General features: G+C 39.6%; 1 protein-coding gene across 1 annotated transcript; it reads left to right on the top strand.

Annotated features, from left to right (window-relative positions):
- The first annotated feature begins 5,032 nt into the window (after positions 1–5,032).
- Positions 5,033–18,341, top strand: LOC109980963 (dystroglycan 1). The gene is made up of 3 exons (XM_020629560.3): positions 5,033–5,310; positions 12,639–13,207; positions 14,453–18,341. The coding sequence occupies exons 2-3, from the start codon at positions 12,785–12,787 to the stop codon at positions 16,760–16,762; spliced, it is 2,733 nt and encodes a 910-aa protein (XP_020485216.1). The 5' UTR covers positions 5,033–5,310; positions 12,639–12,784; the 3' UTR covers positions 16,763–18,341.
- Positions 18,342–19,411: the final 1,070 nt, after the last annotated feature.

The raw sequence follows: 19,411 nt of genomic DNA, 5'->3' as shown, positions 1-19,411 counted from the left end.
ATTTTACCGGATATCCTAACAATCTATAAATAGTGCTGGAAACATTCACCACAAGTCAAATGGTGCTACAGGAAAAGTCAGAAGATCACCAAAATCAGGGAGCTTCATCCTCTGGGGACCATGAATGCTTCACCAAATTCCATGGCAGTTATTTAGGTGGGTCGTTTGGCACCAAAGCAGTGAACAGACAGATAGTTTTTGGCTTCTTGCTCAGAATACAGATACATTTAATTCAGATGACATATTAGAAACACATCATTATAATTCTCAAATATTTCTGAGTCTTTAGTCATAAAAATAAAATGAACAGACATAACTTGATGGAAAAAGTATGTTTAAAAGGTCATTGCTTTTAGACAGACCCTTAGAATCTGGACTGGGTCAAATAATGTATTGATGAAAAAATGTTTGATGAATATGGTATCATAATTAAAATTGTCAGAGGGCTGAAACTAAGTACAGACTAGTCACATTACAGCACAGATGGATTGGGTTAAGAATATTCCAGATGACTGCTCAGAACAGAAGGAGTCACAGAACACAATAAGGGACTGTTGAGGGAGTTTTGATTTGATAACTGCTCCTCGTTGAGGTCATCCAGAGGTCATTCCATTTGCACATTTCTTTATTTGACGTCCTTTTTATGTGGTTCGGTCATTACGCCTGTTTGTCTCTGATAACAAAACTATTGCCCGGTCACAGGGCCTTTAGAGGCTTTTCCTCAGGAGCTGCATGTGTAAAAAGTAATGTAGTGTCTTGATATGTTACTGGTTTGACATAGAGACCGGCTAATGACCAATCCCCTGTAATTGCCTTTGGAGTCTCTTCGGGGTGGTGGATTAATTACGAAGTGCAATTTTCGAATCATCAGCGTACTTAGCTCAGCAAGCCTCGGATTGGATTAATTTAGGCTGAAATATATGTAAATATGACAAGATTAAACTACAAGTCCCAATTTTCATCTAAATAGGACATGTCATTTCGCAAATAATTTGTTTTTTTCCCAAGGAGGATGCTTTCATAGCGCTTTCACGGTGGCTCGCCCGTGAACAATTTGTGTAAACATGCAAAAGTGATGACGGCACCTCTTGCAGAACCTTATTTGTGCTGAGCAGCGACAACAGATAACTGGGGGCAGGCACTAACAGGAACACAGCTATGGGTCAGGCTCTGCGCTGAAAGGAAATCCTCCATCTTCCTGTTCTATTATCAGCTCAACATAACAAGTTACGGAGCAAGCCGACACCCATAGGCAGGCCACAAACCAAACGTTTAACAGGTAAACGTGTTCCAGACACATTCTTTAAAGGGTCCCAGTGTTGATCTAGATGAAATGTCCCCTCAAATTACTGAAGTGCTTTGCTTTTCTATTTAGGAAATGGAAAAAACACGACTAGAGTGGAGACATTTAAAAGGATGATTGTGACAAAAATTGGAGGGGAAAAATACGGATTTGAGAGCACAGCATATACAAAAGCAGAAAGGTTTTTTTGTTGTTGTTATTGAGTGGCAGCAAGAATGGTTGTCTGAAGTAATCTGCCACTGTGAGAGAAGGGGAGATTGGCTCCATTGAGGGTCTCACTACTCAGCCAATCCCCCCTCAGCAGTCCAACAGTCCTCTCAGAATAACCCTTCTAATAAGTCACTTGGAAGAAAATGTGGGGAGTCAGCTGATTCGTAATCCGCTCTCTTTCTCGCTCTGTGCTCACAAATCAAGAGCCAGATTGATATGTGCAATCACATGAAAGGCCCACCGCGGTGGGGCTATCATGGTCTAGTAGGCCTGCAGGTGTTTTTGTATGTGTGTTTAGGCAAAATGAGAGTCGTGTGATGCATGCGCGATGAAGATCCCACATCCATAATATGCCTCAAGTATAAACAACAGGATGAGGGAACAACGAGGAAATGCGTGTATTCTTCTCAGCTGACAGTGATACAATTTAGACATTCAGCCTGTGCTGATGGTGCGTTCAAGAGGTATAACACAATTATAATAACAATAGATTCTAATGGCTGTGAATGTGATGTGTGATTAGAAAGATTAATCCATGCAGCATCTTTGTCATAATTAATCCTCTGCTTGTATTAGGAAACACATTCTGGAGGAAAATCTCATCAGCTGTGCATGTTCCCTTTGAAAAGAAACTTAATTTAGACTCATTTTCCAGTCCGTTCACTCAAATCTACATGCGGAAAGTACATGCATGCTGTTTTTTCCGAGCTGTCGCCTAACAGGGGTGAACAAAGAGTCAGAGGGACCCAAATGACTGACAGGCTTGTGAACTATTACAGACAGGCTGCGATTCTCTTATCTTAAAATCCTAATCATGCTGGCCGAGGGATTTATTGGTACGTGAAGGCCGTTTCTCCGTTGCCATGAACACCGAGTTCATTTTAGCCCCAAGATATCCGCACGGTTTATAGTTTATGATAATGTGTGATGATGGCATTACATAAATGGCACGACATATTTCAACCCAAATATTTTCTCTCGAGTATAAGACATCAAATCATTTGTTTGCAAAACGAATCATAAGAATGCCCATTTCCACGGCTTGATGGCCTCCGTGAATGTTGTTTCATTTGGAGTTGTTTTCACTGGGCTGCTTTTCTCTTTTGCAACATTTCATGCCACGGCCTAGGAGATGGTTCCTCTCTTTTTGAGCTCTTCCTTCCTGTTTTAAGTATTGTTCCCAAAAGATCGCGCGACCTATTTAAAACCATAATGTTTAAGGCTAGAATAACCATCCATATCATTTTTCTGTTTGTGTCTGTTTAGGGGGAAGTGAGTCGTCCTCAAGTTGAAACAAAGTAGTCTTATTTTTAAAAGAAAATAGACTCAACATTGACTTAGTGTAATTTATGATTTCACCCAACATTATTTCATCCCTGAACCCCTAAAAAAAACAACACATGCTCGCATCTTGTGACTTATCTCAGAGTTCCCTTCACTAAGCAGTCAAGTGTTTCCGTGAGACTGAATGCATTGATGCAAATGCACAAATGCAAACTATGTGCAACACATTTCTGTGATAAGCCATCTGTACTAAGATACCTAAGACACCTTGTCAATAAAATCCCACAGTTTCCTAGATGTTCAGATGTTTGCTTCCTTTGAAGTTGGATTTTCCACTAGACACACAAAGCTGATACCAAAGTCAATATAGGACCTTTGTGTTAACAAGGACACTGAACATAGAAATGTCCAGAATTCAGGGGAGAAGTTAGCAATGTTTTGATGATAAGCTATATTTCTGAGAGAAAGGACTCTCCTTGTTAATCATTTCAGCACACTTCTTTGAACAAATATAGCCTTTAGAATGTGAAAAGTCCTCATCTAAGCCATGTGACTAAAGTTTTTGACTGAAAAAAACCTGAGCAACAGACTCCTGTTTAATTACAAACATTTCCTGAGATTCCCTACACATCTTGCTCAAAAACATCCGTTCATTGAGGATTATAGTGGGATTTTATTGACAAGGTTGGTAGGGCACAGAGGGCTTATCCTACAGGCATTTGCATCAGACACAGTCAGTCACAATAAACTGAATGGAAGACACAATGAAGCACAGCACAGTATCACAGGTCTCTTGAGGGGTATATTTTAACCCTGTTACTTTTAAGGAGACACATTTTTCTACAAACAGACCAGGCTCAGCAGACAGATATACTCCTCTTTAAGTCTGAAACTTTGTATTGCAAACAAAGCTACAAAGTAGGGCTTGGGGGTGAATATAGGCCGTTTGGGTCTTTTAATTTCTCTATTGCTTTGTGTAATTCCTTTTGTTGCACACTGCCCTGCACCATGTCATTCTGTGCTGATTTTATGTTAGATTAAAGTAAGCTCTTTCTTTGTAGTCATCTCTGATAAACTTGTGAAAAGGGGCTCAATGAAAGGAAAATACTTTTAAATCAGATACAATGTCTTGTATTAAAAATGTCCTTTGAGAGAGACTGCAGGTGCTTAAGAGATATCTAGCTTAACATCATCAAAAGTGATAAGCCATTATTTTTAGCTTTGTGAGTTTGAACTACATTACAAGCTACAAATAAGAAAACAACAATCCATGCAGTGTTTACTATATGCCTGGGTGGAGATGAGGCCATGAAGGTCCTGATACCTGTGCACAGGAGGAAGAAGCAAGAATAAGTTATTTTACATCCTCCTAATATGGTAAAAGGTCCAACAATATTCTATAAAGACATCAATGTATTGATCAAAACAGAGTTTTCTGTTAAGATTTTACAAATGAATAAAAAAAAAACAATTCTGTGATTTCATGTTGAAAAAAGTGTAAGCCCATAGCCCTCAAAAAGAGCTATTTATTTATTCTTTATTTATTCATAAGCACACATATAAGAATACGTCAAAATAGGATTAACAAAAACATAAAAGGTGTGTCAGGAGAGGTCAAGAAGCCAACAGGCTTATACAAGGGACCTCACCTCTTAAGAGACAAATAAATCAACTAAACAAATCGAATTACACAATTTCAAAACAAAATTAAATATAAACACATATACAGTAACCTATTCATGTATTCACACACACACACACACACACACTTGGACACATACATACAATAGAAAGACTGAGAATGTTAACCCTCTGTCAGCTAAATGAAACAGGCATTGATCTATTAACAATGGAGTGAATGAGTGAGTTGATGGAAAAAAAAAGAAAGAAGAAAAAATAAATATATTTTATAAATGCAAAAGTTTGACCTCACGGATTAAATGTGACGACAGCTAAGAAGCATGATTGAGATGGCACAGTGCTGAAAAGGAGGCTTATACTGATGCGTGATCATCATCATTATCAAGTGTACCTCTTTTATAAAACTGAGTTGAATCGACATAGCTATGAGTACAATGGCTTTAAAACACCAAATAATTATACTCAGCAGTTCAAAAGATTCTTTTTTTTTTTTTTTTTACCTGCATGTCTCCGAATAAAAGGGAGGCGGAGTCACAGTGGCACACACGATTGGCCTCAACCTGTAGACCTGTCTGCGAAGAGGACACAGAGGCAGCAAGGGAGGGGCTTTGCTACCCGACATAATTACAATATAGAGCGGTGAACTATCCGTAGACTTACCACAGCAGAGATTTATCTGTTCCCTTGACTGTGCTCAGATACCCCTACATATCTGTCCTCGGCGTGGAGGGAGAGAGAGAGAGAGAGAGAGAGAGAGAGGGGTGGGGGAAGAGGAAAGCGCATGTTTTTAATGGCATTTTATAAGTCTCCGCGGCGTTCTCCGGCTGCAAGAGGAGAGGAGACGAGGAGCTAAAAGCTAGCTCGCTAACAAGGTCAGTTTGAATGAATGGTTCTGTCGCTGTTTTTTTTTCATCAGCACTTTCCTCACAAAAGCCGCCATCGCCATCATCGGTAACTCGACTCATTTACATATCTAGCAACGGACTCTTGGGCATGTAACCGGTTATATTTGTCACCCAGCAGCATACTTTTCTTGTCGTTAGCTTGTAAGTTAGCTCGGTCGTGGAGGGGGGGGGGGGCTACCTATTTGCTCCAGCCTGTTTTTTTTTTTTTTTTCCTCCTCCTATTCGACTTTCGGTGCTCAGCGTTCAGAAAACGACGTAGCTGGCTCCTGTTAAACATGCTTTAAATAGCCAAGTCAAGAATGAAAGAAGATAGCTAATGTTATTATTATTTTTTTGCTGGTTAACACTGTGTTGGAGGATGCACCTCGCTTCTTGTGTCCGCCTCAGAATAAAGCAGGTGCATTTCTGCGCTAGCGACGCTTCAGTCCTGTGAGCGGATTTGAAGATTTGATTTATTTTTAGCAGGGGGTGGAGGTTTAAATTAACATTCCCGTAAACATAAAGAGTTCAATTGATTTGTGTCTTTAATAGGTTATCGATGCAGACATGCTGTAGATGGTGGTTAACACTTCACAAAAAAAAGGCCTCGTCAAACGACAGCAGTAGGAAAACGGGGCCGGGTAGCTTTTTTAGTTAGTTAGCTTTAGCTAGCTCAAACGTTAACTTGGTCACTGGGCCACTAATAATTAACAATCCTGTAACATTTTTTATTTATTTTTTTGCCATGACAGCACTGTTTCTGTTACATGCACCGCTTAAAACCATATCTGCTGCCGTCAACCAACCTCGGGGTCTTTTTTGGGGGTAAACGTAACTAGTTTTAATTTGTGTACGTAAAAGGCTGTTTTGGCCTTATTTAACATTTCTGTTGTAAACGTGAGTCTCCATTACAGTAGTGCCAGTCCCTGCACTGATGTTTTCATCCTATAACGAGGTGTTAAAAGTATCATCATTAACCTTAGCAACTTTGAAATAAGTTATTTAACATGAATTAGAAGTTGCCAAAGTGAATCACTGCAACATGACAACAGCTAATGGCTTCAGGGAGCAGAGATGGAGGTTTGCAGGGGTTCAGAGTTAAAACTGTGTTTATGCTTAAATGCTTCTGACATGTTTAAAATCATTTAAAAGTACACAAGAGTTGATTAGAAGACTTCCAACACTGGTTGTAGAGTACAGTTAAATAGTTTTCCTGTGTTTGATAAAGCTGCTGTCAGGGTCATCATGTCAGATTAGACTTTCACTCAGCTAAGGCTGTTTTCTATTTTTGTTTCCTTGCCGCATATTTCATTACTTTGTCGAACAGTGTAAGAGGGGGAAACACAAGGGAAACATCCAATTGCAAAGCAAGCTTGTCTTGTGGATATGTTTGTTATTCAGCTCATGAACTATCTGGAGGCTGCTGGATGTGGTACGTCAATTCAATTGGCCCTGAGTGCCACTGTGCATCAGAGCCCTAATTATTTTTTTGATGGTTTTCAAGTTTTAACTACTGTCGAACTGCAGACAGCATGGATACCAATGGTTGTAAATGCTTTAGTCCCCCCAAGTAGTGCAGGCCTCAGTGTGAAACAGGCAGCAATTCCCCACACTCAAGCCTGTGTCAATGCACTGTTTACCATAAAGGAGCTTCTCATAAAATCTGGGTGGTTTTTAATAAGTGTTTCGTGGAAAATAAACAAGTTGTGTTATACTCAACAAGTATTGAAAATAACACCTTTAGATAGCCTTTTTTTTTTTTTTTTTCAGCACTTCAGGATTTTTTTTTTTAACTGTGTCTCTATTTTAGCATGTCGGCCCCATAACTCAGTGCTTGTGCTGTTGTAAAGAAACAGTTGTGATGAAACAATAAGACTCAATTATCCCCCACATCTGCATTGTGAAATGATTGTTCTATCAAATGAATGTGAACGAGCGCCTTACTCTTGGACTACTTTATAGGCAGAAAGATATTGATGAAGTACACAATCTAAAATGTGTAACTGCAAGTTTAACCCAACGCTTTGAATGTCAATCCTCTCATCTACAGGCCCATGGCTGCAGGTCAATGCTTTTGTTAAGCCACATGTTGAAGGTTGGCCTTTTCCTGAAATAAACATCCTTGTTAATTCTGACATTAACAAATCTCAAACACAATTTTATTAAGTACATGTTTCATTTTAATGTTGAACAAGCACATTGATTTATTGTAACACTTTGGATCTTTCAATTGGATGCTGAATAACACACATGATCAAATCCAGGACACTTTGTGGAGAGCTTATTTTGATGCTAAGTTGAAGCTTTTTTTTACCCATGTGTGTGTGGCAACAGCTTGAGATGAGCCATACTGCTCACTCTGAATTGAATTAAGCTTATGGGGAAACCCTATTTTCATGTTAATGTTTGTGTTTTACATTTAGATACAAACTGACAGATCAATCGAGACGTATGTTTTGTCTTTATGCTCAGCTGGAACATTGTCAGTCAGTGAAGGATTAGCATTTGAGTAGTTTTGCATGACAATTTTTCTTAAAGAGACTACTTGATTTTTTTGTTCTAGTTTTCTTTGTTTGGAATCTCTTAAAGCAGAAGAGAGCTGTGCAGGGGGGAGAGGGGATTGGCAGTATCCCACTGAATCCCACTGAACTGAGTCAGTTGATGAAGATTCCAGATAATGTGCATGTCTCAACTTGGTTAAGGGGTTAGGTGAGACATGACTCAATACTGTCTTAAGGCTGGACATTAAAATGATGCCAGCAGGAGATTGTAAGGAAACTGCTTTGTTCATAGTTTTTTTACAACTAGAGAGCACAATGGAAGATGAACACTAATAATAATTTATTAACTGTAAAATACAACCCATATATTTTTTTAAAGCTTTCATTTTTAACTTGATCAGGGTACTCTTCAAAACAGGTAGCTTTTTTTTATGTATTTGTCACTAGGGTTAAGATATATTGAGAAAAAAGTAATGTCTTGATATATTTGGGGATTTTGACAATGTTTTGAATCCCTTAAGAATGAGTCAGTAGAAGTCTTGTATTGTACTAGCTCGCTTTTGTAAATTGTATATTAAATGTTGATGATATAAAAAAAAAAATTTAAGGAGATGTTCGGGAAATCCAACTATCTCATAAAGTAGGACGACAAACTTTCACTTGAAAATAAAAAATCCTGCACACGACTCTGCAAAGCATTACCAATTTATTAGAAAAACTTGTTTCGTCCCTCTGAACCTTTGTCAAGTGTCTACACACTAAATTAGTGATGCTTTGCAAGAATAGTGTGCAGGATTTTTTTCTTTTCAAGTAGATGATATTAATAAGAACAAACGTATAACAACAGGTCTTATTCATGAACTTAAAACTGAGTCATTCAGTAAATACATTTAAAAAAAAACACTGAAATCACCAGATTCAGTATCGAGAACAAACAGTGCAGGTATGAGTAAACATTACAAAGTGGACTTACAGGATTTATTTTGTCAAATATTGCTTAAGATTATTACGACAGCATGTTAAACTAGGCTAGGCAGGGTGTATCTCAGAATCAGCTTTGTTGGCCATGTGCGTACACGCACAGAAGGATTTGACTTTGGTGAACTGTACTCTCTTGTGTACAAAAGTATAATCATGTTACTTCAGCATCTTTTGCACTATTCACCACTGCACTGTTTCATATTTAGTCAATTTGTGTTTATTGTTGATATTTAATGTTGTACCTGTACATATGAGAGCACAGTTCACCGAAGTTAAATTCCTTGTGTGTGTAAGCATACCTGGCCAATAAATCTGATTCTGATTACATTAAATATCAACAATAACAAACAAAATAAACAAAGACTAATATGTACACGACTAGGATAGTTGTGCAAAGGATGCTGAAAAAAACACAATAAAAATGTAATTATGTGACAGATGGGTTAATATACATGAGTTTACAATATTTACATTAAGCAGTGTGCATAGATAGGGTCCAAAGTAGTAAAAAAGATAATTGGTGTCAGCATTGGCCATTTCTTTCTATCTGTTGCCCTTTTTCTCATGAGGCATTGTTGCTGAAAGACTGCGCCGTATCTGCTTGGTCATGGTCCTCTGCTCACGCCCAAAGTTTTTCATATTGTTCATATTCTGTGCTGTGGTAAATTTGTAGAGAATGAAACAAGTTAGTTGTCTCGCTGTCTGATCGTTGTCTTTAACAGCAACCCCTTTTCTACATAGTCTGCAGATTCATGTCTTTTAGGCAACATCTGACCACCTCCATGCAAGGGGTGGATGATCCACATCTAGCAGTTAACTCTAACCACGTTGATTCTGAGGCTGGTGGTGTTTGTGTATTGTCTCCTGGCTGGTTTGTTTACTCATTTTTAACTTCAGCCCTGCAGGCAGCTACCCTAGCTTAGCTTGTTGTGATGCTTGGAATCTGCATGTGTTCTCTTGGCGTATGCATCGTAGTTTGTCCTACTAGGCTTGATGATAGGCAGTGAATGTTTGTGGACTTTAGCAAAACGAGTGACATACTCAATATTGTAATTTTGCATATCTTTAAAAAAAAAGCAATATGGCACACTTCTAATTGTGACTGATATCAGTATAAAAAAATACCCCTTTGTAAGTGGCAAAATGTCAGATGAGCTAAACGGATGACTTTTTAAAATCCATCCAGTTATACTCTATATACTATATATGGATTAATTGTATGTATAGTTTTTATGTATAGCTGGCACTCGTCCTAATAGTCCACATCGCTGCAAGAAACCAAACCCTATATACCTGCATATAGATCTTCCTCATTTACTCTGAAAGTAAAATACATAGATTACACATTATGGCTTGAGTTGTTTTGTCTTGCATACATTAGCCTACAGTTTTTATTAGGCACTTAAGTGTAGATGATCTGACACAAGCATGTCTCTGCATCAAATAACTAACTGCCTCTAGTGTGCACATTTCTGTCTAGTGATGAATCGCATTATTTGCAAAAGAAGTGGGTTAGCTATCCTCCTTTGAGCTGCCTCAGCTGTACACCACTATAGAGAGACTTGTTCCTTGTAATAACATGATCAGATCAGAATAATATGGGTAGCTATTGGGGAAAGTGAGTGAAGGATGGGATTGCACTTGAGTCCACAGAAACTAACGTTGCAAATATAGCTGTCTGTGATAAACATGATTTATGTTAAACAGAAAGCTGTTTGACTCAACAGCTAATACTTATGTTATCTTTTGATTTAGTTAGCTTCCCCAAAGGGATGAGTTTTCCTTATTAAAATAAGAACAAAGAAACCAAACATAAAGTTGATCTGGGGCATTACTTGCATTGTTATGTCAACACAAAATTACTGATACAACATAATATGGGCTCTGACACTTTGGAAATTGCAGTTAATGACTTTTACCGTGGCTCAATCTGAGCTGCTTGATAGAGATCTAAATAGAAACGGCAGGATACCTGACCATTTCATCCGATTCCCACAGAGATTCTGATCACTCCCACCTTGAACAATGTTTTCCATTGAATATCTCTCTGCCCCATTCAGCAGGGAAAATACAGCCATCCAACTGTGTAATAAGCTACCTTTTGACTACATGAGTTGCAAATAAGCCTAATACAATTTGTTGTAAAAGTTAACAAAAAAAAAAAAAATCTTCTTATAGAGGGAACCTAAAGGATTTGGCCCTTGTTTTATTTTTGATCTGCCCATTCCTATAAGAACAGCACAAACCATATAGTATGATTGTGATACTAATGTTTTTTATGTTTATGATTGATAAAGTGAAGATCTAAGGAGAAAATATGAGAAAAGCATACTTAACCTGTGAAGTTTTGCACTGTCACCTTATGGAGTTCTTTTTTGTGTAACCCTAAATATAAGTATTGTTTTGTGATTGCAACATTTACGCTGGCTCTGGCAGATTTCTATCACATTGCTCTCAGAGGACACTGTCATTGGTAGTTTCTTGTTTGAGTTATCCAGATATAATGGTGTAGCTCAAACAGCATAAAACATTCTTTGAGGGATGGGTTTTGTGTGACATGGATGTGTACCAGTGAATGACAAGTGTTTTTCAAAGACCTGCTGTAAACGTTTTCCTCAATGACATGAAGCAGTTGAGAGCAGGGAGGAGTTTTTGTGAGTGTGTGGGTTGACGTCATAGCTCTCTGCCAGTCAGGCATTAGGATTCCAGGCAATCAGATGACCCTCCTCTGCCCATTTCTGAGTGCTACAGGATTGGGGTTGGCTGGGTCAGCACAATGGAGACTTTTATTCCAACCCCCAGGGCACATAATTAAAACTTACAACCAAGACAAACAACCTTTGACACTCGTGCAACGCGTGAGAATCGCTATTACTGAAAATGGCATGACAGGAAAGTGAGGATCAATAGATCAGTGCGTCCTGCTGACAAATTTTTTTATAAGTGTCAAAATAAACATGTATTATGTAAATGTCATGGAAATGAAGTCCACGATAGCTGCTCACCAACTCCTACAGTTTGTCTGAGGTAATATCAGAAGAATTTGATAATTATATTGGTCTTGTTTATGTTCTCGAAGATGTCAATCTGTTTAGGATCCCAGGGGGGTGGGGGGGGCTACAATTGCTACAGTCTTCAGTGCATCCTTCAAAGGGACTTGAAGAGCAGGCAAAGGAATGTCCTGCAAAACTATCCATTCCATTGATGCCAATAAGTCATAACTGAAGTCATGTTGACATTCATTCAACAGTTTTCTCATCTTTAGAAGATTAGGGAAATTCTTTTTCACTGTCCCTTTTTTGCGCCTTAGTTCTACTCTTTGTTTTCTTTGGCGAAAGTCATTTAATTACCTCCCTGGCATCTGAAACAATGCTTTGCAGTGGGAAGTGGATATGTACTCTGTCGTGTGCTAACCAGCTGTTGTTGCTACTAAAGAAAAAAAGACCCTGATTGTCAAGATAGTGGAGAGGGTGGCAGTCCATCTTATCATCAATCATCACAAGACTAACAAATAAAGGGCACAAGAATGGCAAATACAGGGATTTTCAACTGCATAAATGTGCTGTAGTAAGTTTTTAAAGAGAAGAAGAGCTATGCACCCAAGCTCTCTACTGTAGCACCATATTCATAACACTTATTATACTACTCCAGACTAGGTGGCAAATGAATGATATGCAGCCATTGCATGCATACATACAGTATGGTCATAGTATTGGGGATGGGAAGATTTGTTGAGGGGATCTCCTTACTATGTAAGCCAAAATACCAGTACCTTGTTTCTTTACACTGATGTTTTTTTTTTCTAATGTTGCACTTCTGTTTGTTTTCTCACAGAGCTGGCTATCATGGCAGTCTAACAGGTTGCCACAGACCTCTTCATGGATCACAGAAGAAAACAAAGAGAAATCACTGCATCTGTGAGCAAAGCCAATAACTAGGGGGTCTGAGCCACAAGCACATCATCAGACTGACTTCAGTGCATGCGGCCTCTTAAGTTGTTCACAGTCATCTGTTGGGCAGCCCAAAGGCCTCTTGCTATGCACTATAAAAGGAGAGACATGAGCTGCGGCAATGCTGGGAGGAGCAGGCTACTATCATGCAGGACTATCCCACTGGTAATATGGCTTCTGGTTACCATAGCCCAGGGGTCTGTTCCAGAACAGCAAGAGACAATGATGGAGATGATATCTGTGGAACTAGAGGCTTCTATGAAGTCCTCTGTGCTCTCTGAGCTTCAGGCTGCAGCATCTTCGGTTGGTGAAGGTCCGCCATCAGCTTCCCCTGATTCCTCTGTAAAGAACGGGGGAGTACACACTGGCATCCCTGACTCCTCTGCAATCGTGGGACAGGTTTTTCAGTTAAAGGTTCCTGCAGGGCCTGCAAATGCCACTTGTAATGTCCATGTAAGTGTAAATATAAATACTTTGAGATAATGCACTGTTTTATTATTAGATAAACATTTGGCATGTTGGTGAAGTTCTTCACAAGAGAGTTAGTGTTACTACAATTTCATGTAAATTATTTAACAATTCAATGAGAGCAGTATCAATCATCCATGAGAATAACATCTATGTTTAAAGGAAATGGGAGTAGGAAATATGGAGAGTATGAGAGGATTTATTTTTTGTACCAATGGACTCCAAGGTCCAAGGCTTTATCCATTCTTGGTATTTCAGAAGGTGCCTTATTTATTTGGTTCAATAGACCAAATCAAAAGGATCCATGCTGATGGTTGACATTGACTCTCTGTCTATGTATTCCTCTCTTATCTTAAATGATAGAAAAACCTGTAAGCCATGAGCTTTACTTCAGGGTTTCCTGGTACAAGGTTATGAACTACATTTTTGTATCCCTGAAAAGTAATTACAACTTCAAATTCATGCCTAATAACAAAGGTATAGGTCAACTCTATAGTAGTGGAAAAATGAATCACAGATGATGCATGCAGTATTCTAAATGTAACAAATGTGGAACTTTCTAGAATTGTAATTTGCCTCGTAGGGACGAGTACTTTTTTTGCCACAGTAGAAATACATAGTGCATAGTATTTATCCTTTCAGTTTTGATCACTGTATAACTGCTGATAGAAGCTGACTGGGGTGCAATTTGTTCCAGTTGGACTTATGAATGACATGAGATTATTATTGGCCCGAGTGGTGATGCGGAATGATATCCTGTCATACCTTAACAAGTCAAAATGAATAGTGATGACTCACATAGTGATCATGAATACATGCTTACTGTGCTTCCTGTTCATATTTGGAGAGATTTGAAAGACTGAATGTAATATGGAGGAGGTGGGGGTTGGATAGATCGTGCATGTTTGAAGGGTTTGCATTCCTCTTTATGTGTGTGTTTGTTTTTTGTAATTACTCTTTCACTGGCAAGTTGGTCAATATGAAATAGAGAATTATTAATCATGATACTTTCATGCAGTTTTTCAGGCTTTGTAAATACCAAACATTGTAAAAACAGTTGCCAATATTAAATAGCTTTCCTGTATTTATATGTATAACATAATTTAAAGTCCCAGTCTGAGCTATCTTAAAATATGTATTATGAATTTTCACTCTCCCTTCTCGGACTTATCAACATCTCAAGTATTCCTGTGGTATATTAAAGTTTTTCTCTTTTTATTTTTTTTGTAGCTCACCGAGATGGGAAAGGAGACTTTACCCTCCTGGCTATATTGGGACAAAGAAAGTTGCATTCTGAGAGGCATGGCCCTGGAGCAGGATAAAGGTGTATATCATATCATGGTGTCTGGAGAAAACCTAATTGAGGAGACTGCAGGCCAAGTGTTCCCCAGCACGGTCTTCTCCATTGAAGTATACCCAGAAGAACGTGCTGATACTGAGCCAGCCCTGCTCACTCTACAGTCTGATACAAGTGGCATCCAGCCTTTCACCTGTGGCTCTGAGGAGCCTGTCACTGTTCTCACTGTCATCTTGGATGCTGACCTGACAAAAATGGTTGCTGAGCAGAGGGTTAACTTACTTGGCATTATGAGAAAGTTTTCACATGTACCCCTGGAACACATGAGGGTGGTCCCTGTTGTCAACAACCGCTTATTTGACATGTCTGCTTTCATGGCTGGACCAGGCAATGCCAAGAAGGTAGTGGAGAATGGGGCCCTACTCTCATGGAAACTTGGCTGTGCTCTTGATCAGGGCAATATCCCTGACATTAGCAGTGTCCAATCCTCAGCAAAGGATGGGACCATGTCAGCAAGGCTGGGATATCCAGTGGTCGGCTGGCACATTGTCAACAAAAAACCACATGGAGTGAAACGTGTCAGACGGCAGTTGTACAACACCCCTACTCCAGTGCCCTCCCTGCTGCCGCCAACAACTCACCCAGAGCCCCCTGTACGTGTTGTGCCCACCCCAACTTCGCCCTCTATTGCCATAGCAACAGAGAGCTCTGTTCCCCCCGTACGAGGCCCTTTGCCTCTTCCAGTGAAGCCAACTATGAGGGTCAGAGATCAGATAGCACACACACCTGTGTTTGGACCTCCCCAACCAACAAGAGTTTTAGGAACCACGAGCACCATCCCAATTCAGCCTACCATGACCCGGCCTACAATCGTGGAGGCTACTGCTTTGCCGACACCACCAAGCACCACCAAAAGACCCAAACCCTCTGCCACAAGGAAACCCAAGAAGCCCAAATCCTCCACCCCTGCTCCCAGAGAACCGAAGTCCACTACAGCTAAACCGCCAAGGCGCACCACTACTCTGTCAATGACTCCTGACTTAAATCAAAACCCAGATATCCGCAACCCCATTGATCAGGTGAATGCATGGGTTGGCACTTACTTTGAGGTCAAAATTCCTCCCGATACGTTCTTTGACATGGAGGACGGTACCACTGATAAGCTGCGTTTGACTCTGAAGAAGACCCCCAAAGAAGCAGTGAGTGAAACATCCTGGATCCAATTCAACAGCACTATCCAGCTATTGTATGGCCTCCCTGAGGAGCAGCATGAGGGGAAACATGAGTACTTCATGTTAGCAACTGATAAGGGTGGGAAGAGCATCATGGATGCGTTTGAGGTTCAAGTAAACCGTTGGTCATCCAATGACAAACCCTCAGTTGTGTTTGCTGCTCGTTTCCATGGTGACCCAAGTACTTTAAGCAATGATGTACATAAGAAGATTCTTTTGACTAAAAGGTTGGCTTATGCCCTTGGTGATCGCAACACTAGCACAGTAACACTGAGGAGCATCAAGAGTGGCTCCATTGTGGTGGAATGGACCAACAACAGCCTCCAGCAGAGTCCTTGTCCAAAGGAGCAGATCACAGTTCTAAGTAATAGAATCTCTGATCACCAAGGGACACCTAAACTGGCTTTCATCAAAGCCATGGAGCCTGATTTCAAACCCATAAACATCTCTGTTCGTGGCACCAATAAATGTCAGAGTTACACATTCATCCCACCAGGAGAGGTACCAAGCCCCGTTCTTCCTACAGCTTCACCGTCACCTGGAACAGGTCGTAGGAGCACTGACGATGTTTACCTACACACTGTCATTCCTGCTGTAGTGGTAGCAGCCCTGCTCCTCATTGCCGGGATCATCGCTATGGTCTGCTACCGCAAGAAGCGCAAAGGGAAAATGACCATAGAGGAGCAAGCCACTTTCATCAAGAAAGGCGTTCCAATTATCTTTGCAGATGAGCTAGATGATTCCAAGTCGCCCCCGTCCTCCAGCATACCTCTTATTCTTCAGGAGGAGAAGCCCCCACTCCCCCCTCCAGAGTACCCTAACATGGCGGGCCCCCACAGCACCCTGCTGAACCAGGATCTGCTTGAGGAGTATTCTGTTTATCAGGATGATGATCCTAATGCCCCTCCTTACCAGCCCCCACCACCATTTACTGTCCCGATAGAGGGTAAAGGATCTCGCCCCAAGAACATGACCTCATACAGGTCACCACCTCCCTACGTGCCTCCCTAACGCACACTACAGCTTTCAGTTTGGAAAGCAGGTGCAATGTAGGGATGTTCTTGTTAAAAACTACAACATGAGTAATTTTACATGTGTTCAATGAAATGGCTTGGACTTTGTAGAGGAGCAGGCAACCATACCCATATATTTGACCATCAAGGATAAGACACTATAATGTACAATTCTACTACTGGCACAGGGCAAATGGATCGGGAACAGTTTATAATTCCTGCCCTTATGTTTTTTTTTTTCTCCTTCAGATCTGCTTTTGACTTCTTGCATATTCTTTTCTGTCTGTTTTTGCCAAGAAGAGTCAATTTTAACTTCAATGACGTACTATTTCTATTGTATAGAAAATAATAAAGAAGCAGGAAAGACTGAAGCCCACAGGGCCTTTGAACAGATGTCACCATGACAACAGACTTGAGGCTCTTCCTCACAATGTTAATCTTTATGAGTTCGATATCACTCTGATCTGTCCTTCGGCTAGGTTTACTAAGATTTTGCACCTGTTATTTCTAGAGGGAATGAAATACAAAATGCCAAACTTGAAAGCATGAAACACTTTTATTTACACAAAAATCTGTTTGTTTTAGTCAACTTTGATCTCTCCCTGCTCCCTTCTATGCTTTTCTCCCTCTTGACAATAACATGCAACCCTTGCACATATGCAAATTCTTGTTAAACCTTGCACTACGTGTCTTGCGCAGATTTGAACGCAGTAAGTGGTAGTCCAGTAAGGAGAAGAAAAATGTCTTTTTTTGTATCCTTCAGCTAACCACATGACTGAGATTCCTCTGGTACTTGATCATTAAGGACACTACACTGATCACGCCTGTTGTAGATGTAGCCTCATTCAAATCAAACAAGTAATGATTTTATTTTCTTAATGTGTGTGCCACTGAACCTGCCTGTGAGACGGATGGTTTTTACTGTTGCCAAGGTGATGTCTGTGGTCACAAGGCAAACCTTGTGCGGTTGCTACAACAATATTGTTGGAGCCAGTGGAATGCTGTGATTCACAGCGGGGTGAAAATTAGTGGATCCACTGTCTTATTTTAGGTTGGTTTTGGTAGTCTGAGGGGTGGGTGGGCTTAGAGTACTGTATTATCACTGCTCTGCCTCTAGGTGTTGCACTGTTATGTTTGGTGCACTTCCTGTTGTCAGTTCAGATGAGGCATGGGGACATGGGGATGTACATAATTGTGTGCCTGTGAAATTAAACAACTCCATAATGTTAGTGTTTTATCAGTAAACCTAGTCGGGGAAAGGGGGGGCAGAGTGGGAAATACTTTTATTTTTTAATTGTATGTCTAGATTTATGATCACAATCATGAGAAAAAATACTTTATAGTTTGTGGGGGAACAAAAGAACGTTAACCTGCACATCACAACAAAAATAATGCATTATCTGAATATGATGGGGAAACCACAACATGTGAATTATGTACATTTCATATCGGATATCACAATAAGAAAAAAAAAAGGTTAAAAATCTAATGTTTTTACTGAGTTTTTGATACAGTCTTAAACTTGTTTTATGAAAATATATTAATAAAATGTAATACTATTTGTAAAGCCTCAAAAATGGTGTATGGTCCCTTTTACTTTAGAGGAACAAGGTTCAACAGGGTTTTCAATGAATGTGTATAAAAAGGGCTGACTCGTCCAACCTGTAAGACACTTTCAGTAAATTCAACGTGTTACAACTAAACACCACATTGTCAGTTGTTGCATACAAAAGCTGGAGCAGAATTTGTTACAAGTGATTGAACACGGTACAAAGAAAGGTATATGCAGGGTAGGGTTGCAAATTTCAGTAATTTTTTTTGACTGACAGTTGAACACCTAAACAATCAATTATCAATTAATCATTATTGAGTTAAAAAATACGTCTTTTTCTCCATTTTGTTTTATTGAAACCATAGCAGCACAATAGTTACTTTAACATTAAATCATGAAATACAATTTAAACTAATAAAACATCAAGGCTCTCGCTTCAAAACTGTTCTCTTTTAAATGTATGACTGTTCTTATTTAACAGCGCTGCTAACAAAAAAAAGCCAAACGTGGCGCTACTGCCGTTTCTAGACTAACACGGCTGACCAAATGAAACTCCTTTTTTAAAATCAACAAAGTACTATATACAAGTGAAATAAAACCATTTGAGCCTCTTCACAGTGCAGTTAATTATTCTGCTTTGTAGGCTATTTGAGAAAATGAACACACCTACATGTTCAGGAGTGAGTTATGAGTGCATAAAATACTCTACTCACCATAATATATGGAAGGCCTTGTTGTTTTTATTTAGAAAGATGGACATATCTCTGTGACCAGGGGTGAGTGGTGTTCACCGTTTTTTCACACAAAGTCCAGCTGCAAGTCCCTCTACAGTTTCATTTTTGCCTCACTTTTCTCAGGACAGCTTCTTCCTTTAGTTGTAACAACAGTTTTTCTGACTTGCAAAGATGAAGGAACTCCTTTTCTGCTATAAAATGGTATTACACGTGACCGCTGGTAAAATTGTAAACAGATTGTCGGTTAATACATTTTTAATCGGTTTAATTCTTAACAGCGGTGAATGATTAATCATTAACATCCCTTATGCAGGGTTTGTCTTTTCTTTTAGTGAAAAGGTAAGTTTAAAATATCTTAACA

Source organism: Labrus bergylta, chromosome 12 (assembly GCF_963930695.1).
Source record: "Labrus bergylta chromosome 12, fLabBer1.1, whole genome shotgun sequence".
Lineage (NCBI taxonomy): Eukaryota > Metazoa > Chordata > Actinopteri > Labriformes > Labridae > Labrus > Labrus bergylta.
This window is presented reverse-complemented; position numbering and strand designations above follow the sequence as displayed.

Bases quoted from the DNA above. Each gene is read 5' to 3' on its own strand.
- LOC109980963 (XM_020629560.3), top strand. From the start codon at position 12,785: ATGCGGCCTCTTAAGTTGTTCACAGTCATCTGTTGGGCAGCCCAAAGG. The intron at 13,208-14,452 runs GTAAGTGTAAAT...TTTTTTTTGTAG, and splicing joins ATGCCACTTGTAATGTCCAT to CTCACCGAGATGGGAAAGGA.